At 39.4% G+C, this 27,879-nt stretch overlaps 1 protein-coding gene across 2 annotated transcripts; it reads left to right on the forward strand.

Annotated features, from left to right (window-relative positions):
* Positions 1–27,879, forward strand: SERBP1 (SERPINE1 mRNA binding protein 1). 2 transcript variants are annotated; one of them, XM_073357395.1, is made up of 10 exons: positions 1–518; positions 5,248–5,401; positions 6,322–6,468; positions 6,614–6,685; positions 7,974–8,048; positions 15,681–15,858; positions 19,646–19,693; positions 21,664–21,837; positions 23,227–23,265; positions 24,784–27,879. In XM_073357395.1, exons 1-10 carry the CDS (start codon positions 125–127, stop codon positions 24,838–24,840), a joined length of 1,338 nt encoding a protein of 445 aa, XP_073213496.1. In that variant the 5' UTR covers positions 1–124; the 3' UTR covers positions 24,841–27,879. The 2 variants fall into 2 exon arrangements, with proteins under 2 accessions (XP_073213496.1, XP_073213497.1); XM_073357396.1 differs by having other exon boundaries at positions 2–518; positions 6,590–6,685.

A 27,879-nucleotide genomic window follows, 5' to 3' on the forward strand; every position in this document is an offset into this window, starting at 1 on the left:
CGGCTGTTCCTGGCGCCGGAAGAGAAGCGGGTCTCTTTGGGGCCGGCCATCTTGTGGGGTATCGCGAGCAGGGGGCTGGGGCCTGGGCAGCATCGGAGGAGGATCCCGCCGAGAGGGGCCCATCATGCCCGGACACCTGCAAGAAGGGTTCGGCTGCGTCGTCACCAACCGCTTCGACCAGCTCTTTGACGACGAGTCGGACCCCTTCGAGGTGCTGCGGGCGGCCGAGAGCCGGAGGAAGGAGAGCGGCGGCGGCGGGAGCCAAGGGGGCGGCGGCGGCGGGGCCCGCAGCGGGCAGGCGGCCCAGGCCAACTCCTCTGGCGGGGTCGGCAGCGGGGGCTCGGGCCAGGCTGGGGGAGGCGGCGGCGGCGGCAGCAGCAGCGCGGCCAAGCAGCTGCGCAGGGAGTCCCAGAAAGAGCGCAAGAACCCGCTGCCCCCCTTCGCTGCCGCGCCCGGGGGCGCCGGCGACCGCAGGGAGGAGGGCAGCGGGCAGCCCGCCGCGCCGCTGAGGAAGGAAGGTGAGCGGGGACGGCGGGCGGGGAGGCGGCCCATGCGGCCCGCGCACAGTACGCCAGGGCGGCGGGAGTTTGAGACGCCAGACATGCGCTCGCGCTCCCTGCCCTGGTGTGGGGCCCTGGAGGGTCCGGGCTCAAGCCCCCGCCGGGTTCCCTTGGGGAGGGAGGCTCCACAGCCGAGTAGGGTTCAGACTCTTTAAGCCCCCTTGGGTCTGCAGAGAAGCGGCGCATCTCCCTCCTGGCCTGCTGAGGGAGAGCTGCCGCCCCTGGGTGACAGCCCGTCCCCTCCACACGCGGCCTGGCAGCGCAGGCTGAACTTCGTGAAAGCCCCAGGTGGGCCAGCTCCTGCTAGATCCCCTCAGAGACACCACCTGCTCCTTGGGGTGGCGGGGGGGAGTAGTCGCAGGCCGGGGCCGCTGCTTCTCTACCCACGTGGGGGGAAGTGAGGCCTGTCGCACATGTTTGTTGGGAAAGAAGGGGCTGCATCCAAGTGGGGGCGAGGGGGTGGGCGGAAGGAAGGGGTTTTAACAATGTTAGTGGCCGGGGGTGGGTGGAGGAAGCTCGGGGTGACCCAACTTTGCAGGGTTAGGAAAGAGGATTCAGTAAGGTCTGCTGGTGCTTGTATGTTACCCAGTACTTGTGGCCCCGGAGCATTGCACCGACAGACTTGTGGAGGCTGGATGACCCTGCTGACGATAAGAGTCTGGGTGGGATGGCAGCAGGCGTGTGAGGACGAAAAACTGTCCGCAGACTCTGTTTTTCCAAAGGGAGTTGCATCACTTTTTAAAGCACGGTAGCCGCATGTTCGTGTTAGTGCAGCTGTGCTAATTATACCTGAGCCATGTGCGTTTTCAGTGTGTTGTCGATCCCTTTTTCTTAACGCAGTAGCCGAAGCTATCTGCCGCCGCCTTCCACCGCCTGGGAAGCTCAAAATGGAGCCGTTTAATTTGTGGTGCATCTGATGTCTTTATTTTTGTATGTTTGGACCCAGTTATGATAAAATTTTCATGGTTGAAGTGGGGTACCGATCTGGCAAGAGAGGCATGAGTAAGGAAACATATTTGGGAATATGAATTAGAGACCGATTAATAATCGACTGTTAAGCTTAAAGTGCATCTCTAAGGACATGTCCCATTTAATAGTTTCATTCTGAAATACTGTTGGTTCACTAAGGATAATTTGGATTGAGATTAGTAATAAAAGTACATTCTTTCACATGCATTATTACTGAAGTTACACTCTTATATAAATGTATGGTAAACATTTTTATGGACTGTAACAAAGTTTAATTTCTCTTATGATCAAGTGAAGGAATACGAAAACATAGTGACATTAAAATTAATGTCTGATTTACTTTTTTATGGGTTGATTCTGCAAAAATTATACTTAATTTTAAGCATGTGTATAGTTCATTGGCAGATAATGTGGCACACTAGATCTCAAAGCACTTTAGGGAGGAAATCAGTATCATTTTCCCTGTTTTACAGATGTCGAAACTGAGGCATAGGGAGGGAAGATACTTATCAAGGGTCCCCTAGCAGGACAGTGGTAGAGGGCTTTTTATGTACATAAACTTCGGCACATGCATGATTGAAAGATTGTGGCCTAAATTTGTAATGCTCATCATATAATTTTTGAGTGCATTGAAAGTGCTTGGTAATATTTGGATAAAGAACTATTTGGCAAACTGATAAGATAATTATTACTTAACCAACACTAAAGGAGCTCTTAAAAATCTTACTCCCCAGAAGAGTAGAAATGATTACAGTACTAAAGATTAACACATTGCATTTCTTTTAAAGAAAAAATACATTGCAATATTGTCTCGGGGTGCTTTTTTTGAACTTTGGTAAGAGCGAAATTATCTTTAACAAAATATGTCACTTTAACCAAGGAAATACTAAGTAAAGCATTTTTTGTGAAGGACAAATAGGAAATAAAAATCAAAAATGTGTGTTTTACATTACTGTTCCTATGGACATCTTGCACATCAAAGTCTGGTAGTTGGATTTTTTTTCTGAGCTCTGGAATAACAGGTTCAGAAAATACCAGCTGACATTTACTAACCTGGTAGCTTTTTTGAAAGACCAGGTATCATAAACTTGCTCTGTCTTCCCTCATGAAATAGATTTTTAAATGTGGGTAATATTCTTGAGTAAAGCTACAGAACAGAAAGATTTTGACCCTTAAGACAGCTATCATATTATAAGGGCCTGACTTACTTCTGTTTCTTCCTGACCAACATGGGTATCTACAAGTTCTAAAAATTGTCTCAAAAGTGAACAGTATCTATATGGAAAGAAATAACTCAGTATTTCGGGGATTTATAATAGAAATCTATTACACAAGGGCAAATCCATTCACTGGAATAATAAAGGTAGAGGGAGTTTTAAACTTGGCATATTGTATTAAGGGAAAATTCACTCAAGTTTGTAAGCATGCCTGATTTTCTATAGAACACAATTGTTTTATTTCACTTTTAATGACATGCTTAATTTTATATTCCAAGTAAATTTGTATATTGGTACATGTGTAAATACAAGCGCCAGTCATGAATAGTCATGACATTGTCTAAACTGCATCCCCAATATATTAGTCTCCAAATATAAGAGCTGATGAACTGCACCTTCAGGAACTCATAAAAAAGGCTGCTAGAAATGAGAATTTTGTGGTGAAAGCACTCAACTTGTACTTTTGAGATCTTAATTAAATTCCAGGTTCTGCAACATATGTCCTGTACGGCCTGAGGCTAGTTACTTAATTTCTCTTCCCTTCACCTGTGCATCTGTAAAATTGAGCTAATACTACTTTTCCTCCAAAGAATTTTATTAGAGTAAATCTCTGTGAGTTTAACGTCTATCTTTTCATATGGAAAAGGATTATTTATCAAGAGTTTTGGGTCTTGAAAACATGTTTGTAGGGTAAGGAAGTTATTGTTCATTTGTGTGTGTTTGGCTTGGATATCATTACAAATGTGCCAGTTCTTATATCTCCACCCAAATATGGCATTGCTTGTTCTGCAGGCGTTTGTTCAGCTGGCTTATAGAGATTGAAATTTGGCAGTTTTAAATGTTGGGATCAAAGACAACATGGCTTGACTCTCGTAGGCTCTTATTCATAAAACAGTATAGTAGGTTAATGGGGAATATGGCTGTTTTCATAGCTGAATTGTGGTTTTAAAAAAAAGTTTAAAAATTACAGTTTCTGTGGTTTTGTTGCTTTTTTCTAATGCTGATATACATTGTTTTCCTGCTTGTTTTGATTTTATGTTAAAGCAGCTGATATCTCATGAAAATGTGTTCTTTTTTTTTTAAAAAAACAGCTTTTGTATATTTTTAGCATTCTGAACTTTGCAATACAATACAAAAGAAATTTTCATAAAAACAGGGTCGCTTCTTCCTTGAGTTCTTTTGTCCCTTCTGATCATAACTTATGAAGTAATAATGGTCTTTTTGACATAATCTAATTTTGAAGATATCAATTAACTTCTTTCCACATGAGGAGCGAACAGCATGAGGATATTAATACAAATAAACAAAGGTCCCTTTTTCATGAAAATAACCTTAGTAGCATAAAATAGGGAAATGAAATATCTAAAATTCTCTAACTAGAATGTGTTTAGGAGAGAATCCTAGAAATCAGGGTGTTTCTGTTGCTTTGAAATGGTTTGTTATGGAAGATAATGGCAGAGTGGAAAACAAGCTTAAAACAAATTTGTTCTGGTGACCTAACTGTTTTCATTCTAAAGAGCAGTAAGCTAACTTTTTCTAAAAGAACAGTACCATACCATTGTCTATTTGAGTTCTCCAGACATACCACAGTGAAAAACTGGTAATAGCCCTTTAAAAGTGACCTGCAAATGGGAGTGGGGAAAGTGAGCTCCTGCAGGAAGAAAATAAACTTACAGCTGGTGGCACAAAGTGTTCCTAAAGCTTATAAAGGTTTGGGTGAATCTTGCGCTGTCACAGAGCCAGAATAGCTGGTTCTACGCCATTTGGTGGGCAGAGGGAAAAGTTTATCCGGTGCATATCACAGTGGGGTCTCTATGACTAGGGCTCCTAGGCACCACAGTAATACAAATAACAAACAATAATATCTGGGGTAGGAGGATGCTTGGTTAGAGCACATGGGGCCCTGGCAATCGCCAGCCACTTACCAGTTCCTAGGATGAGTGAGGATGCAGCAGAAATGTGATGTAAAAGCACTTTAATTTATCCACATCTCAGAGCAGAGCTCCAGTGCATCTGATGCAGATGCTAACTTACTTTCTCTAATGTGCACCAAAGCAGTGACACATCTGAAGCACAGTTGCCAACTTTCACGTGGTGAATAAGCACCCTGACTTTCACAATAAGCCAAAAATCAAGCTAATCCCATTTCAAAACAAGCCAATCCCTAAGAACCCCAACACTCCATGTGACTAGATCCCCTGGGCGTGCAGTCTGGGACTGGTGGGTCTGCTGTACACTGCTGCCCCCCTTTGCCCCTACTTGCCAGGAGCCAATTGTTCCCTCTTTTTTTTTTTTTTTTTTTTTAAACAAGCTGCTACATCGTGGTAGTAAAAGGACAAAACATTACTTGTAAAAGGAAATCCTCCCAAACCCCTGGCCATCAGGAGATTGGAAGTAAAACCTAAATGTCAATTCTGTATTGTGTTTTGTTTTTTTGCTGGTAGAGTCACAATTTCTTGGTTGCTCAATAATTTGCTGATGCAGATTGTCTACTATTTTAGGTATAAGACGAATTGGCAGACGGCCTGATCAGCAGCAGCCTCAGGGTGAAGGCAAGCCTATTGAGAGGAGACAAGAGAGACGACCGCCTCGTGAACGCCGATTTGATAAACCTGCTGAAGAGAAGGGTGAAGGAGGGGAATTTTCTGTGGAGAAGTAAGACTTTTTCATCTTGCAAACAATCTTTGTGGTGATTTGGGTCAGTACTCTTATTTCCATCTACTGGTATACAAAATTAATAAAATCTTTGAGTTGATTGGATTAGAACATTGGTATCTTAATTTTGTTAACTTCATCAGAAAAAATGTGTAATCGTGTAAAGTAGAATAACTATCTTTATCATTATTGCATGACTTTGTTTATATACTTGACCCAAATTATTGTGGACCCAACGTTTAGTGTAAACAGATAGTTGAACTGATTTAACTAAAGATGTGTTTTTTTTTGAACTTGTGCAGAACTCTGTCCGGACGCTGTTACAGGTCTAAATCAGTTTAGCTTATGTCATTCAGTTTATAGTCAAAAGCTAAACTTATAGATCAAGTTTTAAGCCGGTATAAGTATGTCCATACGGGGGATTCTGTCAGTTTAATTAGAGGTTTTCAAACTCATTTTAGTTAGACCAATGCAATTTGTGTTGTAGACAAAGCCTAAGTTATGTGAATTCCAGAATTGTGAGTTTTAAATACAGCACTACTAGGTATTATAATTTTTAAGCAATTGTGCCACAATGAAAATATAAAGAAATAAGCTAAGGGGAGAAAGACCATTATTAAAGAGAAAATGTAGTGCTTGTGATATTTGTTGTATTACTTGCAATAATATGGCTGATTACTAGATGAAATAAGGTAAGCAGTTGACTTTTTAAAGCATTGTTTCAAGATTTTAGAACTCAGGCAGCATTTAAAGTGCTATTTTTTTCAGATAGTAATTAGATGGTAGTATTCCTAAATGGATGTTTATATTTGACGAACAATATACAGCATAGAGTTTAAAAACAAATATATTGAAAGGCTCTGTGAGCTGTGCTTTACATTTTGGAAATGTACTATTTAATGGCCTCTGTTCTGTGATAGACCCATTATTGACCGACTTATACGTGGTCGTGGTGGTCCAGGCGGAAGAGGTGGACGTGGTGGTCGTGGACGTGGAATGGGCAGAGGAGATGGCTTTGACTCCCGTGGCAAGCGTGAATTTGACAGGCATAGTGGAAGTGATAGATCGTAAGTCTTAAATTTAAACTCTTCCTATTGTGTTTTTCACTAGCCTTTAATAGAATACAATTCTTAATTTGCCTTTGAATTTCTGTATCCAGACACTATTATGTTAACTCAGTTTTGTTAGTTCTCTCTCACATTCCCATTTCAGTGGCCTAAAGCATGAGGATAAACGTGGTGGCAGTGGATCACACAACTGGGGAACCGTCAAAGATGAGCTAACGTTAGTAATTTGTAATTTCTTGAAATTTTAAAAATTAGAAAAGTTTAAACAGGTCCCCCTGTTTCCATTGTTTATAAAATATAAAAAATGTATTTGCCTCTCTGGAATTTGTAGTTTTTTGTGGGACTTCTTAAGTCTCCAGTGTTAGTGGAAGCAGCATTAGTTTGTTTTCTTAAACTCAGTTTTGAAACTTTATTAACACTTGCCAAGCAAAAAGTTACCTAATAGCTTGCTGGTAACATATGAGGTTACTTGGACTTTGACTCTAAGTTTAAACTGATGTTTTTCTGTTGCACATTTTGAAAAACTGTGATTGTCACTTTGCATCATTTTACAGCTACACTTTCTCAAGGGCTTCATTGTCTTTCTAGTCCTCAATTTAATGCCTGGGTCAGTTTTACGTTTGAGGAGGAGGCAGGACACTTGAAGTATTGGGGATTGATACTAAGAGCAATACAAATCTTGGGGAAAACTGCCCAGAAAATTGCAGCAAATGGCCTTCTTAAATCTATAAAGAGACTCTCATTTTTCATGAAATAGTGAGAAAAGTTCAACTTCATGACTAAGGCTCTGTTTCACACAGATTCCGTGACCTCTCTTGTGACTTCTGCAGTGGCTGGCCTGCCTGGCCCGGGGGGCTGCCTGAGCAGTGCGGGCAGCCTCTGGGCCAGGTGGGCCAGCTGCTGCTGGGGCAGTCTCGGGCCCCCCGTTCCCCAGCAGCAGGAGTTTGGGGGTGTGTGGGGTCTCAGGGCTGGGGATTGGGGTGGGGGTAGTGCTTATCCGGGGGGGCGGGGGCGGCGCTTCCCGGACGGGCGACAGCAACTCCCTTCGCTCAGCTCCTGCAGTCACTGGCCACGGCTCCCAGCCAATGGGAGCTGCAGAATCGGGGTTTGGGGCGGAGTGGAGGCAGCAGGTGGAGCTAATAGCTGGGGTCCCTGCTTCCCAGAAGCAGGATAGGGGGGAATCAGCACCCCCCCCCCCACCCCCGAGCACCCAGGCCATGACTCGCGGTGCCCCCAGGGCTGCCATCCCGAGTTGCCCCCCCCCCCCCCACCCGCCCCCACCCCCCAAGTTTTACTGAGGGGTATATAGTAAAAGTCATGGACAAGTCACAGGCCATGTATTTTTGTTTATTGCCCGTGACCTCTCCATGATTTACTAAAAATACCCGTGACTAAAATGTAGCCTTACTCATGACAATTAAGTGAATCTGAGTTAGAGATTCAGTAACATCTTAGTAGTTTTAAACAGTTAGGTGCTGGTTTGGAGAAAAATCTCTTAATTGCAGTGATTTGGATCAGTCAAACGTGACCGAGGAAACACCAGAAGGAGAGGAACATCCACCTGCTGATTCTGAGAATAAGTGAGTACTCTTCTTTTTACAACTTTCTCCAATTGCTTCACGTACCATTTTTGAACTACACCTCTACCCCGGTATAATGCAGTCCGATACAACGCAAATTTGGACGTAATGCGGTAAAGCAGTGCTTCGGGGAGCGGGGCTGCTTTACCTCGGTATATCCGAATTCATGTTACCGCAAGCAGTTCCTTTGCGCCCACCCCCCCTTACTTGCTGTGGCCCCCCCGCACCAGCTCACCTCCGCTCCTCCTCCCCTGAGTGCGCCACCGCCACTCCGCTTCTTCCCCTCTCCTTCCCCCCAGCTTGCTGCGAATCAACTGTTTGGCACGGCAAGCCTGGGAAGGAGGGGGGAGAAGCGGAGCGGCGGCCGCCGCACTCAGGGGAGGAGGCGGAGGCGAGCTGGGGCAGGGAGCGGTTCCTCTCCCTACCCCAATATAACGCAGTTTCACCTATAAGATGGTAAGATATTTTTGTTCCCGAGGACCGTTATATCGGGGTAGGGGTATATTTTACGCTTTAGTTTCTTGGGTTCTTTGGCCAGGGTGCCATTAGCATGAGCTGTTACCTGTGGGACCACTGCTATTTCTTCCCCAGATATGTAAATGGTCACAGTACTGTTGAAAGACTGGGGAGAAGAGAGGCATGTTCTAAACTACATTTATTTCTAGATGGTTACATGTTGTTGGTTCATCAACTGCTAGGCCGCCTTTAGATTTATTTTGCTAGTAATCAGTTAAATGATAGTTTTAATATGCTTCCAAAATAAGATCTTCAAATCAAAACAGAAAAACTTGAAAGCTACCCAGCCACATCTGAGCAGAGTAACTACGCAGGAGGAAATAGTTGGTAGGCAGCACGTTTTTACTTCTGGGTTTCCAAAGTAGTTGTATTGATGATGGCCAAACTTTTGAGGAAAATATTGCATGTCTCCCCAGTTCTGTTGTTGTGTGTTTGTAGGGTTTGCAGATTAATTTTACTACTTTTAATTTAATTTAACTTGACCCTCCAAGAAAGAGGGAACCAGAGAATTGGAAATCAGTGATTTTAACAGCTGTTGGATTGGTTTAATAAAAGCAAGTGGCTATAGGAAACAAGATAATCAGTAGTGGGACATGGGGTTCATGAAAACGTAATGTGAAACTTTGATAAAATGATAAATGTAGCAGATGAATGAAATGTAGTTTGTCAATTTTAGTATGGCATGTGATACGGTTTCATGTGACAATGTCATAAGAAAATGACAACTGGATTAGAGGGCATCTCAGAGTATACATTTGTCTAAGAAAATTCTAATAAGGGACGTAGTACCAGTCAGTTTTCTCATTAATGACTTTGTGGATAGTCATAAAGAGGAGGGCAAAGTTATTATTTAGTGAGGGGAAATTAGATAAGAACATGAGAATTGTCAGACCAAAGGTCCATCTAGCCCAGTATCCTATCTTCCGATAGTGGTCAGTGTCAGGTGCCCCAGAGGGAATGAACAGAACAGGTTCTCATCATTCCTTGTCCCCCATGATCCATTCCTTGTCCATTCCTAGATTGAATATTAAAGGCCAGTTTTTGCCCCTCCAAGGCTGTGGAAGACTCTGGTACAGCAGAAGTGCAGTTTGCCCCATGTCCCATGCATCTCTGTAGTGGTGAAGATCCCCACCTTCTAGTATGTAGGTGAGCAGAAGTGGGGTCAGTGGATCCACCAGCAGATTTCCCGTGCACTAGGGTTGGTGGGGAAACGCTCAGGATGTGGAACATCTTGGTTGGTCCTCCAGAGCCTGAGGCAAGTGTATGTGATGCATTTTCAGGGATTTCTGGCTCAGTCTAACCACTTGCTGTACGCTGGTGTTTGAGATTTGGCCCCTAAAACAACCAACAGTAACACAAAAATCTGCTGTGGAAGGGAGACTTACTCAACAGGGAGGGTTTACAGATAACCACATTTTCCACAGTGCAGCAGAATTGAGTATATGATGCACTAGATTCCCACTACCCAAAATGATAAATCAGTTCTTAATATAAAAATGTTCTTTAAAACAGATTATCTCTGAAACACTTGATGTGAAGTTGGGTGGATGAATGAATGAAACTACATGCTTAAATGTTAACGTTTTGTTTTTTACCCAAATGTAGCTCCTGACATCACCCAAAATGCCCAACTAGTAAGAACAGGGGTGTGGTTATTTTTGTTTTTTAAATCAGCTTTGAGAGCAGTAGTATGACGAACATATTACTGATCAGGTTATTTATTTAAAATAATTACATTGACACAATTGAAGTTTTGGAACGGAGTCCATTACTACTTGTTACAGCTGTTTAGACAGTTTGGTTCATGTTGAAAATCATTTTTACAGTGTGAATCACATGGAAGTCTTGCATTAGCCTCTCAGAAGTTCATTCAGTATATACTTTATAGGAAAACAACTGTTAAATTAAAACCACTAATTTCTGTAGCCGTAATGTTAAGCATGTTTTGCTGGATATGTTAGAAGCTTACAGTTTTGTCATTATTAAAGCTTGTGTTAAAAATCAAGTGTTTCAAACCAAAACAGACTAATGTTACTAATATTAAATATGTTTAATAGTTGATCAAACAATTTTTGCTTCTCCTGGAAGTTATTGGAGTAATATCCTATTCCAGCATGCATCTGAGTAGCATACTAGTGTGAATCTCAGGTTAGCTGCATTTAATGAAAATCAGGTTTCCCCTGTAGCATGGAGTAGCTTAGGTACCTTTGAAGCAGATCTGGAGTATAGAATGCTAAAGTAGGAGAAAGAAGTCTAGTCATTTTATTTTGGTCAAGTTTAGGTAAAAGGTGGGTGGGATAGAAAATAAGAAAGAAAGTTTGCAAGCTCACACACTGCTGTACATCTTCAAAGAGCAGTACGTAAGTTTATTAGTGTTCTTATTGAATTAGGATGTGTTTATATTGAACCATGGGGTGGTTTACATAGAATTTCACCGTAAATTGGAATAGCAATTTGTAATCTGTTTAAATAGCATGTAGGATACTTTCCGTAGGTAAAATATGTAGAATGCCAACAGAAGGGACATCCTTAGCCAAATAGGGACAAATAGGTAGAAGGTAACTCAGACACGGGGCACTGGTCAGTAAAGTTAACTGTGGATGTGTTAGTCTACATAAACTTCATGGACCAGATTGGAAGGGAAATTATCCATTGGGAAGCTGCCCCCACCACTTGAGACAGCATAGAAAGTAGCATGGAAACTGGAAATTATGCAAAGAAGATAAGAGGTGGTTGGTCAAACAGGCTTGAGTGGGAGCATAAGAGATGTCTGTCTGGATGAAAATGGAAATGATGTGGATAAGTGGGTACTGATGTTGTGTTCTCATGTAAATGGGGCTTCTGTTTGTACAGATCTATTTATATATCTTGGAGTTTACACTGAACTCGTTTATTTACGTTAGATTTATTTTAAATGTTTACTCAACACTCTGGAAGCATGATCATACATTTCAATGTTTTTTTCCTTAAAAATGTTCTTTAAACGATCAAATTAAAATTATTTACCCCTTGTTAGTGAGACAGGTTTATAGATTAACAGAAAGCTCTCTGAGGTTTTTAAAATTTTATAATGAGGTATTTGGTAAACTTCTTGTTGGAAACGGAGATGAGGGAGGGAAAACTAAACAAATCCAAACTACTTTGCCACTAATTTTTTTTTTATTATTTCTTTCATTGTAAGTAAAGACTTTTGAATTCAGTTTTCTCCTGATTAATCTCATACTGAAGCCACTATGGCCGTATGATATTAAGGAATTGATTGCCACAACTGATGACTTCAGTGTAGCATGAACTAACAGGAGAGGAATATACTTGAATTGAGAAAATCCTGGCTTGAGCGCTAATAACTTATAAAGTCCTTCTTTAGGCACATCATGACCTACTGGTATTTGTTAGAAAGGGCCAATGCGGTGACTTACTGTAGCTTTTTGTATTGATAGAGAATTTTCCAGTGCTGGAGAAAGAGAGAAATCTCCTGGATGTGTATTTGATTTACGAGGCATAAAGCTGTCTGATTCAATGGCAGCATGTATTCCATCCAAAAAACCTACACTAAAAGAACATTAAGGTTGCAAAATCAAGTACTCAAAATTAGAAAATGCCAGAATTAAGGGTACCTGTGGAACCTTAATTTGACGCTCTTCTGTGTATGCATTGTGAAACAGTCCTTAACTATAAGAGCACATGACCCTTGCTTCATGCACAGGACAGACTGTGTCCTGGGGGGTGAATCAGGGTTTTGTAGTTGTCTGTAAGGACCCCCTACCTCGTTTGTAGTGGAAGTTAGAAGATGTACAGTGAATGAGGCATGGAATTGCAGGTAGAGAAAGAATGTGGTTAATATAGTTGAAAGCCACCCTTGAAAGATGGATTCTATCCCTGCCTCTGCCAGAGAGGAGTTATAGGATTCTGGGAAAGTCATGTAAACAAAAATTTTCATAAGTAGTTCTAGGTTTCTCATTTTCTGGTTACCCTGTGAGTTGCAGCGGTTGGGAGCACTCAGAACTGCAACTGTTGTAAATGGGGGCTCTCGTTTGAATGTAAAAGTGCTATAAAAAGCTAAGTAATATGAAAAAACAGGCCCTAAATGTAAATGAGGTACTACAGCAGACCCTCGCTAGAGCGTGCATCGCTAGAGCGCGGATTCGCGTATAGCGCGGTTGCTGCGCTGTATCCCAAATTTAAATATTTAAATTGGGATCCATGGTAATGCGGCCTCCGCTGTAACGCAGTACCATGCACGGATCCCGAACCCTGAGTTCTAGCGAGGGTCCAGTGTACATTAAAATAAATAATTAAAATTTGGTGCTCGAAATTAGTTTACATTTCTGACAGTTTTGGCTTTAATCTCTGTCTCAGTGGATATAATGCTACTTCGCTTCACACGCGTGTTATGACAATATACTGCATGAAGGTAAAATGATTCATAAGCGCTATAGAAAGGGTCCAGAAGAAATTAATGATACTGTTTTCAGCACGGGTTTGGATGAAGATAAATAGAAATATTGAATAGCTTCCTTGTTAGTGAGTGCTGTCCATCTTGTGTTGAATGAGGCTGGGTCATATGGGGGAAAATAATATGTGATCATGTAATTAAAGACAAGATCATAATGCATATGTACCAGAGGGGCTAATGCTGTACAAGCAAACTTAATTTTGGAATTTCCTAACTTTTGAGTGCTTGACTTAGCAATGTTAATGTTCTTTTAACATGATTTCTGGATGCAGTTTCCGAAGGTTTTTTATTTTTATTTTTTTTTAAAGCTTAAAACTTGAAGTTAAAAAATCACGTGGAACTATATTGACTACCCTGCCCATGAGTCATCAGCAGGTTGGGATCTTTAAATTCACAGTAGTCCTCTACTGCTTGAGCTAATAGAGTAACTGTGGTAACAGAAGAAGGTTGTGTATCTGTGTGTACCTGCCATTAGAAGGATATGGGGAGACACTTTGCTAGTGGGTTTCACAGCTGTTTGCTAGACAGTAACAGAAAGTTCACTCAAGAATCATGAAATCAATTCTAGGTTCTCTAAAGGCACATCTACACTACAAAGTTAAGTCAACCTATGTTAGGTCAACTTACAGCACCCGCAGTAATTACTGCGGTTTTTCATGTCCACACTGCTGTCCTTCTGTGGGTGCTGTGTCTCCTCACTAGGAGGGCTTGCACTGACTGAAGGGGGCGGTGTGGGGGGCTGAGAGCCCGGGCTCTCAGCTTGGCACCTCGGTCAAGCCGGAAGCTTGGCTGCTACCCAGGTTCTCAACTCCCCAGGGAGCTCCCAGTTGGAGGTTGGGTACTACCGGGGCTCTCCGCTCCCCAGTCCGTGTGGCAGACAGTATACAGATGCTGCGTCACTCAAACTACATCAACCTAAGCTGTATGCCTCTTGTTGAGGTGGATTTACTAGGTTGTTGTAGCAGGCAAGTTACTGTGGCAGGAGGAACACTGTAGTGTGTACGTTTTACATAGTTAAGTTGGTGTAAGCATGTCCTAAGAGAATGTGCTTTAGTGGTTACAGATCCTTTTGCCCTTGATCCCTGCCACTTCTGCTCCTGTCCCCTCCGCCGCTACTCCTTGTTGCCTCTAGTCGTCTTCCCCATGCTTTTTTCCTATCTGCCTAGCATCACTTCCCCTATCATCCTCTTCTGCATTTGAGCTGCTTCATTTTCCATCCATGCTCCATGGGCACCAGGAGCGGGTAGTATTGCGGGTGCAAGACAGGCATTCCTGTTTTTGGATCCAGTGCCCCTAGGGATAGCACATGCAGTCTGATCTCAGGAGCTGTGCTGTGCTGAGGAAATGGAGCATGCTGAGTGCATACAGAGTGTTTGGAGAATTTAGCTGCCAAACTGTAACAAGCCTCTGCTGAACATGTGCAAACTGAGATATTTTTGGAGGCTTATCTTTGTACATCTGTGCAAATTTTCACAGAGATGGCAAAAGGCATATTCCTGAAACCTGGGTGATCCTCCTCGCCAAATTTCAGATCCTTCCTCCAAAGCATGGAATAGTGGAGCTTCTCAGCAGAGTAGCTGAAAACAATTTTTTTAACATGTCCAAACATATTTTTCCATAACCGTGTTCTTTGAAACAGCTGAACCATTTCAGCTGAGTACTTAAGTCTGAGTCTTTGTTTAACATAAAAAAAAACCTTTCCATTATCACACCAAAAATTAAGGTTACTATATAACAAGAAACTTTTATTTATCTCATTTAGTTGATGCTTTTATAGTATCTTACATATGCCTGTGTATACCATTCTCCCAAAAAGTCCAATGAAATGTAAATCCTGAATGTAAGCGGTATCATTTGCCCTATATAAACATACTAGGTGAAATAGGTACAGAGTTTTAGTGTTCTCAATATGGGTAACTAGAGCACAATCTGTTACTGAACACAGTGATCGAGTATGTATTTAAGTTACAAAATAGTTTTTTTGGTTCGGATCAGAGACACTTAGTGAAACTGCAAAACTTAGGAATCAGATCTTAAGTTGTTTACAATTACTGTTTCAAGCCAGGTGAAACTATAACTGTGATCAGCTGGTGGAGGTGTAAACCATTTTGCGCATTTTAAGATGGGAAATTGAATGAAGAAACAAAATTATTAAAATACGTATTTGAAAAATTGCTAAGACTGAGAACAGCATGTGACAGTGTCCCTCACTTAATTTGCTTACCAGTCTTATTTTCATCATCTACTATGGGACATCTGAAAAACTGATTCCATGGCAAAAGATAAAAATCTCATTTGCAGTGAAAAATAACGTTAATGCTTATAGGGATACCTTGGGCCACCACTAACTTGAAACTGTTTACTGTGCTATACTCCCGTTTTGTTGTTCAGAGGCACCTTGCTCTGCTGTTGCTGAGTGTTTATTGGTTGGTTGCGGTGGACATCCTATCTTACTTTTGAAAAGCAATACACCCTTTCTGTAGGGCAGAGTTCTAAAGATTTTCTACTCTGTGTCCTAATAATTACTACTAAATCTTTGACCTAATGAATTCCCATGTATTCTGACACTGATGCACTGTTTTTGGATTTGCTATGCATAGTTATTTAAAATATTAATGAATAGAAATTAAGTAATCATAATAAAAATGAATTTCATTCAGAGAGAATGAGGTGGAAGAGGTTAAGGAAGAAGGCCCAAAAGAAATGACCCTGGATGAATGGAAAGCTATTCAGAATAAGGATCGTGCAAAAGTTGAATTCAACATCCGTAAACCAAACGAGGGTGCTGATGGGCAATGGAAAAAAGGATTTGTTCTCCATAAGTCAAAGAGCGAGGAGGTAAAGTAAAACTTAATGGTATTCCAAAGTAGCTAGATCTCATGCTGTTAAAATATATTTACTGTTTGACTTGCAGATTTTACTTCTTGACATGTGAAGATTATGGCAATAAAACTGCTGTTTAAAAGCAGGAGTAGGGTGCTTTGATACTAAAATTTTTAAGCAGCATAAATAAAACAATGTTTAGTGCAGTCAGTTTCCGCTACTGGGCTGTCTCTTTTTAGCTTAGTGGGTATTATATTTTTATCCATAAAAGTAATGTGTTAAACTCTGGAGAGGTAATGCAGTTTTGATAGGTTCATAAGGAAGCTCTTTTTGAGCATTTAAAATAAAACCTTACCTTATCAACATGTAAGTGCATTTAAACAAATTATATCTTAAACTTTGAAAGGCATTTGATCAAGTATCAAATAATACATTCAGTAATTTTTTATTGTTACTATCATGCCCAAAGGTCTCAGTCAGGATATGAGCTCATTGTAGTAGGTTCTGTACAAACGTGTCTGAAGATATGGGCCCTGTCTGAAACATCTTAAAATCTAATAGAACATCTAATTTCATAATGTTGGTATCTTGATGTTTTGCAGTATAACTGCATGACTACCTGGAGTGCCTGTAAAGAATATTAAATTCAAGAAACCATGGAGTACTTGCTATTTTTCTGTAATGTTTTATGAATCAGAAGCAGGGAAGTCCTGTGTTGTGAAGAATCGCAGTATCCAATTCCCACAATATCTAGCGGATTATTGGACCTCGCACACCGATTTTAGAAGAGTCACAGATGCAAATTCCTTTAAGTTTCAGGAGAGGAAGCAAATTCAAACTGCATCGTTTTCTAATGCAGCCTAGCCAGTGGTTTAAAACAGCTTTGAAAACAGCTGTTAAGGGTTTTTTTTAGTTGGTCTTTGTTTTAAATATTAGCTTCAAAAAAGGATGAATGACCTGGTCTGTGACAAGCCAAGGATCTAGACTTTTGTTCCGTAGTTTGCACTGACTCCACTAAGCCAGTATATTGTCATTACTCTCCTTAGTTTTTCTAATTGAATAAATTGATGCTCTCAACTTTTTACATCTGTCACTCTTGTTAAGTATACATACCCAGTTTATTTTTCATAGAATTTAAACTACATGTGTGGATAGATGAGCACTCTAGCCCCAGTTCATTGTCTATAAAATGAGGGTACTGATATTAGCCTCTTGTTGAAGAATACATTCTGAGACTAGGCAGTACTTGGATAATACTGTGATTGTGGCTATATAAGTGCTTAGATCTGTGCGCTGTTATACACTCAATACTTTCCATTTTAGTTAAACTAAAGAATATTTAAAATTTGTCAATAAAAACACTTGAATGTGATTGGCATCAGTAGAAAATATAGGTTTTTATAATTTAGTTTAAATTTTACCTCGCAGTATAGAAGTAAACGAATTCACTCTTTTGAAAAGCCTTTTACAATGACATCATTGGGAGTCCATATTTTATGGGGAAAATAAGTTGTAAGCGGGGGGGCAGTGACTATCTTTTTATTCTGTGTTTATACGCTGCCCAGCACAGTGGGGTTCTGATCCATCAGTAGGGCTCCTAGATGCTACAGTAACACATAAAAAATAATTTCCTGGGTTAATTTGTTTCTGTAATAAGACCCAGCCTTGCTAGAAAGGCTAAATTGTGAATGACCTGAGATTATACTGAGAAAAGCTGACTTCCAAGGCATATATATCATCTAATCCCTTTAGAGTTAGTGGCAGAGAGAGAGAGAATTTTCCAGTGATAGATTGATTTTTATTTACCTATATGTTTGTGCGTTAAGGCAATCTAATATGGTTTTGGAAGTTTAGCAGCTCTTGAAGTCATGCAGACAGGCTGGAATCTTTTTCTCTAAACCAGATTGGTTTGGTGTCTGGCCAGGGAGACTTGAATTTTATTGTCTCCTCTAAAAAATAAAATAAGGGTAAAATACTGCAGCGATACTGTAGTCATCTTAGCAGCACATGCAAAGGTACCTACGTACTATATCTTTTATCATAATTAGTAACTATTTGGTTACCTACGTACTATATCTTTTATCATAATTAGTAACTATTTGGTTTTCTGGAGTTGCAGTTTTCAATATTTAAAAATGTTTATAAAGACTCTCAGTATTTCAGCCCAACAAACATCTCTCCCCACCCATATTGATCTGTCATTGAGTCAAAGAAGGGAGATAAATTTTTGTTAGCAAAATATAGAAGGGGAGCTTTTGATAACACAAAAGTCCAGAATAGCAGTTGCATGAGCTCTCTACCAACAGATTGAGGAGTACAATAATCCAAAAGTGGTCAAACAAAATCCAGAAATCGATTATTTCTTGCTATTTCCATTCTTCCTTCTCTCATACCACCTGATCAACCATGAAAACTGATGACGTGATATGGAATAGTTCACATTTAGGCCACTTGTGCAAACCTTGCTCTGGTCGATAGCAATCAAAACTTACCATGCAACAGTGGTTTGACTTGTATATAGGTTTGAGGTTTCAGTCCAGGTCCTTCTGGACTGTTGTGGACAATACAGATGATCACAATGTGTCTCAATTGATAGTCTTAACAGAGTAATCAGGGATTGAATGGGCTTGGTGATGGATCAGTTTTCAACCCTTCAGCTACATTTTGAGGTAATTGGTGGGCAAGTGCCACCCCGAGCCTTTTTAAGGATGGAGGACTAAAGTGTCCAGTGTTCACCATCTGCCTTAAAGTTGTGAAAGAATTGTCCCCCATATCAACCTCAATTTTCTTTTTTGCTATTTCAAGGAGTTACAGCCAAGTATTTATCTAGCTGTTTTATCCTTTTCACATTTTCCATGAAACAGTAAAAAACCAGTGGATGTCTAGTAAAATTCACTCAAAAGTGTTTCTCATTGTTAGATTTAAGATGAGATCTGTTGAATTTTGGGAATCTTGATCCAAATCCAATAAAACCCTTTGCACATACACATTAAATTGCATTGTGTGACATAAAACAAGTCTCAGATGTTTCCTTTCAAATTTGCTTTACTGAGTCAAATACACAAATTCTGTTGACGTACTTGAAAAATCAAAATGTAAATGGCATTGTGAAAAGCATTTAAAGTTTCAGGTGTAAATAGTTTTACTGGTGAAAGACTTGCTTGCTGGAAAATCAGTCTATATCAGACATGTTTGCTATGCTTCCAAGCTTTCTTGCCTCTCCTAATTTTCATCGTGAGAGATGTAGTGTGATGGGAGGTACCTGAAAAAGCTTTAAATTGTTTGTTGGAAAATACCTGATATCTTTGAAAATTTAGAAAATAGTAAGTCGTCTTTGAAAACTTTTTCTTTGGTTTTTTTTATGACCCTTTGTGGAAAAACACAAGATTTCTTACATTGAAGGCTTATATTGGCCTTACAGTTGGAACAGTGACACACAAATCCAAACTGTATGTAAATATTCTTTTACCGGATGAACAATACTTTAATCTACCAACCTAGGTTCTTATACTGTACCACTCACTGTGGTGGCTGAGAACCTGAGATGTGAATTTGCATCTTGGTTTCCTCACAGGGTTTGCAGTTGTGGTATTTTAAATTTGATCGCTGTTGAATCAAGATAAGTCACTCCATCAGTCTTCTTTGTGGGTACTTGTGTAGCCTTTTGTTGTTTCATATACTGAGTGACGTATGTATTCAGTGGTTTCACTTAACCTTAGTGCCTGGTATTTCTGTATGTAATGGAGTCTCATTTCTTCCTTTCGTTTTTATATCTTGGGTGTGGACACACAACTTGCATCAGACAAAGGGGATGACAGAAATGCCGGGGAGTCCGCTGGAGTCAAATGAGGTACCTGATCCTTTATATCTGTAATTAAGGAGGTCACATCAAAACATAAATATCACTAATCAGCTAATCATTAGATGAAAACATTTATATGTAAGGAAATTAATAACAGTAGAGTATATAAATATATGGTATACAACTCTTCTGTCCATGCCCGGTGCCTTGCTGTGTATCATGTATGACCGTTTCACAACTAGCATGTTTGCTTCCTAAGTGTCTACTTGTCTGCTTCTTTCATAAGTTCCTCTTACTTTTTTCATCCAATACCTTATACACAGAAGCCACTTCTCTGAGACAGCCCATAAAGTTCTTTTTCACAGCCCACCTCAGGACCCACTTCTGCCGTGATGCCTACAGGAAACCATCAGCTAATAATGGCGAGATAGTGCCAGAGAGAATTGCTGATTTTTTTTCATACTTAGAATAGCTTTCATAATGAGGTGGAAACATCAAGCCATGCATATACAAGCCTGTGTAATCATATGTTCTTATTACTATTACCCTCATCCCTCTCCTGTTTTTTACTCTTTTGTTAGTTTGTCTTAAATTAGATTGCAAGTTCTTTTGAGCAGGGACAATATCTTCAGATATGTTTGTATAGAGCCTAGCACAATGAGGCCTCCTTGATCCTCAGTGGGGCTTTTATGTGCTACCACAGTTTACTAAAATAGATTCACTTTTTGATGTGTTATATGCAGCCTGTGGTTGTTCAAGCCATAATGTGTATTTATTGCAATAGTTGAATCCCACCCAAAAAAAGCATAGTAGAAAATGATCGTTGCACTGAAGTTGACAAATATTTATTTTGTCAGCGAAAAAGGGGAGATTATGTTCTCTTTGAAATTAAATTATTTAATGTTAAGTATTGCTAACTGACAGTTGCTGTTTATGGCTCTTTATTCTGATAAAATCTGTTTTTGAGTAAGCTAACTGTTTTATTAAAACTCATTCTTCTGGTGGGCCATTAAGTTTTCAGTTACAGTAAGCACATTTCAGGAAACCAGCTCAAAAAAGATGCATGTAAATGGCTTTTTAATGTTGATACAGTTTTCTTGACTTCTCACTTTTTTTTTTTTTTTCGGTTTTTTTTAATGATTAATTGTATTATGTATGTGTTTGTTAATAACACCCCCCAACCTTACTGACTTGCCAATATATATTTTGGTACTGGAATTTAGGATTTCTCAGCACAATAAATGGTGAATACCTGAGGGATCAACTAGCTCCAGAAGACTTTTTTTTTTTTTTTTTTTAAGTATATGCTAATATGGCACAAGGTTGGGGCTCTTGTGTAATTTTCACTATAGCTCATGATACCAATTTGTTCTTTATTTAAGCATGGTATATTAGCTGCCATCATGGTTGCAGTATATTGTGCATACATCTCATCCATTGGCCATTGTGGCAGATGGATTGTATGGTGAATAAAGTACTATAAAACTTTTTTCTTGGCTTTAGATAGTACAGCGGGATATACAAATGGAGAAAGTTAAAAAGCAATCATGTTAAATATGCAAAGGTTATTGACGCTGAATGAATAACAATTGAAATATAGAACTAGCAGGAGTCCTGGAAGAGGACTTTTTATTGTTTTTAGTGAGAAACATACGGATGTTAAGTAAATTCTTTCAGTTCTGTTTTCAGAAAGCTAAATCAGCTCTTGTTCCTTTAATGGAATACAAGAAAGATCTAGGAATAGCCCAGTGTGTTTCATTTAAAGTTCTTTTGGTAAATGTTTCCTTTGCTGTATGCTAGCTAGTATGTTAGTGGAGTTCCTGTATTATTCAAACAAAGTTGATATATTTCTCACAAGGAGAAGAACCTGCTGGTTTCTTGATCCTTAGACTCTGAACCTAGCATACTTTTGTACTACTTGCTTAAAGCTAAGCTTATAGATAGGTGATTGTAAGATTAGGGCTTTAAGTTGGACAAAAAAAGTTAAGTGGTGGTGGATGCTCTCGTTTTAATTTTAGGCTCATGCTGAAGACTCTGTAATGGATCATCACTTCCGTAAACCAGCAAATGATATTACGTCCCAGCTGGAGATCAATTTTGGAGACCTTGGTCGCCCCGGACGTGGTGGCAGAGGTGGTAGAGGTGGCCGGGGACGTGGTGGAAGGCCCGGGCGTGGAAGCAGAACTGACAAAGTAAGTAATCTGTGCTTAGATCCACAAATTATTTTCTTTTTAACAGTCTCTTTTCCGGCAATTTGGGTTAATAAATAAATAAAGCTTTTCCAGAAATCTTTGCCATTTTTAGAGAAGCCATTATTTTTACCATGAGAGTAGTTAACAACTGTAACAGTTTATCAAGGGGTGTGGTTTTCCATCACTGACAATTTTTAAATCAAGATTGGATGTTTTTCTAAAAGATATTTTCTAGGAATTATTTTTGGGAAGTTCTGTGGCCCGTGTTGTACAGGAGGCCAGACTAGAAGATCACAGTGGTCCATTCTGGCTTTGGAATCCGTGATTTATGTGTATTCTTTTTATAGAGATCATTGTTTTAGTAGTCCATCCTTTTTCCTCCTGCTGGAGTGGAGAGAGAGCCTGTCACAGCTAGGAAACATATAATTAGCACTTGTATGGTACTTACACGCTAATTGTGCAGTTTATCCCTTTAAGTTTCAGGTAAACTAGCTTTCTACTAGAACTTAAGGATGCAACTTGGTAATGTTTTCGTTATTGGCAAAATTGACTCTAAAATGTTAGTCTCTCTCTACAGGGATTCTTTCAGGTTTCATCACAGGTTACACAGTGCCTAGGAATGCTTTGTCATCTCTAATTGTCTATATTATCCCTGACACACAACTCCCAGTTTATGGTTGCATTTTCTCCATTGACTCAGACATGTTCCAGAAGATGTAAATTTTCCTCTAGAAAAGTATGTAAAGTTAGCAGACTGTAGAAATCGGGTCTTCATGTTTTCACCTAAAATACTTCTTAGTTTCCTCTACCTTTTCTTGTCCTTGTTAGACTTCTGTCATTACTGTTTTAGTAGTTTCTGTTTTCCTGGTTTCTGCAATAATTCTCTCACTAGAAAGCAAAAGCACCTAGGGCTTGTCTGCACTGGAAGAACAGTGTAACCCTAAAGCAAATCATCCCTACTATAGGTACAGTACGAGCAAGTTTAGTTGGTCATTTAACCAGTTTAAGTGCATCTGTGCTGGAGGTTTTCACCTTTAAATTTATTTAGTTGCAGCCCTGGTGCAGTTTTTCAAATGGTAGGCCTGCTTGTAGTCACGCCTTATTCAAAATACCTTGCTCACTTGCACCACTCACAGAAATGTGGTTTTCTTTTCTCTTCTGTATTAACTCATCTTGGATGTTCAGAGTTAGTAGTTGGGAAATGGTTCTACAAATGCAGTTGAATTGGGTTTTCTTTCCTTAGAAGCATGCCCAAAATCCAGGTATTTCTTGTTCTAACTTGGTACTCCAGTATGACATCTAGTCTCTTTGACTGTTTTTGTGATGGTATTCTTAAAGGCTTTCGGGTCTTGCAGCTATTTTGTGTTGACTTTGTGTGTTTCCTTCCAGTTGGTGAAGGAGTTTGATGTGATCCACACACCCAATCAGGTTGGTGATTTACAATGATAGTGTTTTGTTCATTTTATCTTTGAATTAGGCTAGCCTATTGTGGAGATAATTGGTTTCTGCGTGGATTGGCTTTTATGGCTAATCTTTTAGTTTTGATGGAATGGAAAAAGGGGAGGGCTAGCGACCTGTCGTAGCAGATCCTTGCCCTACTGATGTCCAGCAATGTATATGTGTGTATGGAATAGGGGACTACTTTCTTGCCTCAGTCTTATATTTGCTTTTTGGCATTTCTGTCCCCTCTGTTTGTTTGAAATTCCTTCTTGCTTGCAATTGCAGTTTGGATTTTTGGGTTGCGTAATAATAAATAAATGGTAACCTATACTGTAGTGCTATAACTAAACCTCTTTGCTCCTCGTGAATGAGTATGACCTTTTCTCTTCTCCCCACCTCCCCCACCCTTTCCATCCCCTACAATATCAAGGGGTTAGAAGCCTCTTAATTCCTAATTTAGTCATTACATCCTTATTCAGGTTCAGCCTAGCAACCTTCTTCATAAAAGATGGTTGAAGATGTGCTTAAGGGACCATTTTTTTTATTATTAAAAGTTCAGCTTTAGATTGCCAGTTGTTGCTTGGTGTATTTCAACTCTAGTATATGTTAGCACAGGTTTCCACTTGAACTCAGATTCACATTTAACAGAATTCTGTTCCTGAAAAACTAATCTTCCTTAAAATTCTGTGAATTCCCAAGAAACCTATTTTTCTCCAGTTCTATTGTATATCTCTGTATTGGCATGAATAGTTACATATTTTAAAGTAAAAAAAATTTATATTTTTATCTATGAATAAAAACTATACAGTCAACAAAACAGTTGTGACCCATCCCTTCATGCCATGACAAGACTTAGAATTTGTGTCAATATATAGCCACATCACAGGTTGTTACTTTGTTCGTGTCTTAGGTTGTACTTCTAATAGAATGGGATCAGCCATCTGTAAGGTACTTCACACACAGAGAGAGTTGTTTTATACCTTTTGAAAAACACATGGCACTATGAGAGAGAGGTTCTATAAGTATAGTGAGTAGGTTGACCAGATGTCCCGATTTTATAGGGACAGTCCCGATATTTGGGGCTTTTTCCTTATATAGGCTCCTGTTACCCCGCACCCTTTGTCCTGTTTTTTCACAATTGCTGTCTGGTCATGCTAATAATGAGGCGTGAACATGGTTAATAGATGCCCAGAATGGGTAACTGAATAGTGGAGTAGCAGCAGTAAAATGTTAGTGTGAGAGATCTGACAATACTTAGCCTAAGTCTCAGTGTGATTTACTGTGGGGAAAAAAATCATAGGAAATTTCAGTAATTTTATTTTGACTGTTTTATATACTACTTTAAAATGCCAAACAATGGGTTTTCAGCCACTTTTCTTAATTTTCAGCTTCCAACTTGCTAGATACAAGTGTATCATTATGCATAACATTAAAAAAGATGAAAAGTGTAAAGATTAAAAACTTTGTAGTTCTCCAGTTAATTTCTATAATATGTTTTTCTTTCAGTCAAGTGCTTCTGCTCCTGATGTAGATGACCCAGAGGCTTTCCCAGCTCTGTCCTAAACTGGATGTCCATAAGCCAACTTTACCCCCTCGCTGGGCCCTCCTCTACGAGGCTTGCATGCTTAAGGATCCTAAACAACTAAGAAATTTAAAAAATGAGACTGTCATTCATACCATTCACACCTAAAGACTGAATTTTATCTGTTTTGAAAATGAACTTCTCTCGCTACACAGAAGCAACAATATGGTAGTCAGTTTTGTATTTAGAAATGTAATGGTAGCAGGGATGTTTTCATAATTTTTTCAGAGATTATGCATTCTTCATGGATACTTTTTTGTATTGCTGCTTGAAAATATGCGTTTCCAAACTTGAAATATAGGTGTGAACAGTGTGTACCAGTTAAAGCTTTCACTTCATTTGTGTTTTTTAATTCGGGATTTTAGACGTTTTCCCCAAACTACAAACTGTTTTTTAAATATTGCACATTATTTCTGTTTCCTTTAGTACCTACGTAGCAGATTTTTATCAACCCATGGTCAGTTGGGATATGTAGAATTTAATTTGGCAAATTGTTAGTACCATGTGGAATACTATTCTGGAATAGTTTAATTTAGTTTTTAATACTTAATTTCAGACTTGGAAAAACAGTCATTTTTCATCTATCTTTGGTAGTTCGTTGTGTTTGCAGAATCTTTATACAAAGTTGATATCAAATACTTGAAAAATAGTCAAAGCACATTGGTTTATAGTCAAATACCTGCATATCGATCCAGCAGTGATGTGCAGATGATTGGTCTAAAAAGTTTTTTAAAATTATATTACACCCTTCACTCACCCTTTTTTCCTTTATTCCTTTCTCCTTTCAACAGAACTAGATACTTTATTGATAAAAGTTGTTTATCCTACTGAATATTATTCTTTGAGAAAGTATCCTCTAGACTGGGGTAATTCTTTCTGTTCTACAGGACTGGGAGGTGAGAAAGAGAGCATCGTCTATTTCTAATACAGTCTATTTAAATTCCATTTGGAATATGGAATTTTGGCAGTGCAGTCTGTTTATATAAATACATCACTATCTGACGTATTTACGCACTGTTCCATTAGCTGCAGTTCTTATTCTGAAGAGGAAAACGACACCATCTAGGTCTGGGAGGAGAATATTTGACTCTTAAGTCTGAGAACAAATCCCTTCAAAAGGAGACATCTGTGGTCTACATGGGATACAAACCAAAAAAACCTTACCTTTTTGCTCTAAATTTTGTTCTGAATTTTTGTTCCATTTCTTCACCCTTTGGTCTCTGATTACTCGCTGACAAATAAATGTTTTTCAGAGGGTGATTGTAAGAAGACCCGCTACGCCTTGTAGAAATTCCTTCTAGGTTAATTTAATCCCTGTGAACAGGAACATTACCACTTTCCAAATATGAAAGGACTTGAGAGAATGACTAATAAAAAAAAAAGATTTCTTAGGTTTTTTCTTTTGTCTGCAGCATTTGTTAGGAGACTAGAAACAGGTTGCTCATTTTATTTAATGTTTTATTCTTAGAGCAGTTTATAAAATATTTGTAGTTTCTTAACCAGGTAGGTAGAAAACAAATGGTAATGCCCTATTTTTTTAAAAGCTGTATAGGACAGGCAAAAAGTATTGGAAGCCTTTGGATATGAAACTTTTGCTGTTTAGCTGGCTTGCTTTATCTAAACTATTTTCTACCCAAAAAACCCCAATACACATTTGTGCTGATTTAAACAAATGTTAATACCATTGGATTAGACTCTTGTAGTGCACTCACTTATCAGTTTAAAATAGAAGGCTGTGTGATGGAGTAAATTTTTCCAAACAGTGGATGGTAACATTTTTTGTTCCTGGGTCAGATCTTCTGACACTAAACACGTTTTACACAGGTGCTTAGCATTGGTGTATTCCAGTTACTGGCACCAAGAAGTAAACCTTCATTAATTACTTTTGCTCCCTTTGCAATTGCACATTCCACACCATGGAATGTGTTGAAGGTTGTAATGGCATCTGTCAATTAGGAATACAACTGATAATACAACTGTGCAAATAGCTTGATTTCCAGAATCACCTTAATTGGAAAGCTTTTGCTGTAAAAGAACCCCTTCCACCCAAACTATATATTTGCGCTCTCTACCACAAATCTTAACTCTTTATCCAGACTACTCCTGTGCCAGTCGAGCATTTTGAGCCTTGCTACCATGACTTTGTCACAGAAGTTGTCTGCCTCTTTGCATATCAGAGTATAGAGCAATACCTTGAATAACATGTCAGATATAATACACCTTTTAAAGACAGCTTGTACATAAAGTTGGTCCATCTGCTGTTCTTCTGATAGATGTAAATTTGCCTCTTTTAGTCCATTTATGTCAAGAACTGAAACTGACGTTATCTCTCTCTAATATTAGTGGGTGTTAACTGACGTAAAGGTTTATTTTCATGCTCTTTTAAAAATGTCCTGAAAACAGATATAAGAATCCATTTAGGTTCAGGCGTCTCTTCTAGTTTGTCCCAAGTGTTCTAAATCTTACGGAGGTAGTGCCTTGGCATATCCATTGCCAGCAGTGGACTTTGGGTAAATGTCTCCCTCCATTGAGTAGTTCCAATATTTGCTATTGATGAGCTTCTCTTCAGTAACTTGTCTTGTCCTCTTGCTTGCTCATCATGCTGCCATGCTGTGACTAGAGCTTGTTCGTATTTAAAAAAGCTGGGTCAGAACAGAAAAGTTCACTTAATGTTTGTGGAGGGAAATGGACAGAATCACAGTACAAATTGGCTTATGATTGTACTAATTCAAAGGCTTGAGCATGAAAGTTCATCTTATAACCTGAATACCATTGATCCTGGTAGAAAATATTAAGATTGATAGATAAATACAAGTGTTGGCCTCATGGAAAAGGGCATAAACTATTTGAAGGAAAATTAAACAAGGATAAAAAGCCTTTTTTGTGGATATGGTGTTTGCACCTGTTACTTTCAAAGAGAAAAGATTTACTGTCATTTGACCCAATACCTTTTGCCCAGTGACATTGATTTGTATACCCATGTCCCTTAATAAATGCAGTACATCTGCTTAGGACTGACA

The sequence above is a fragment of the Lepidochelys kempii genome, chromosome 8, assembly GCF_965140265.1.
Source record: "Lepidochelys kempii isolate rLepKem1 chromosome 8, rLepKem1.hap2, whole genome shotgun sequence".
Taxonomy (NCBI): Eukaryota; Metazoa; Chordata; order Testudines; family Cheloniidae; genus Lepidochelys; species Lepidochelys kempii.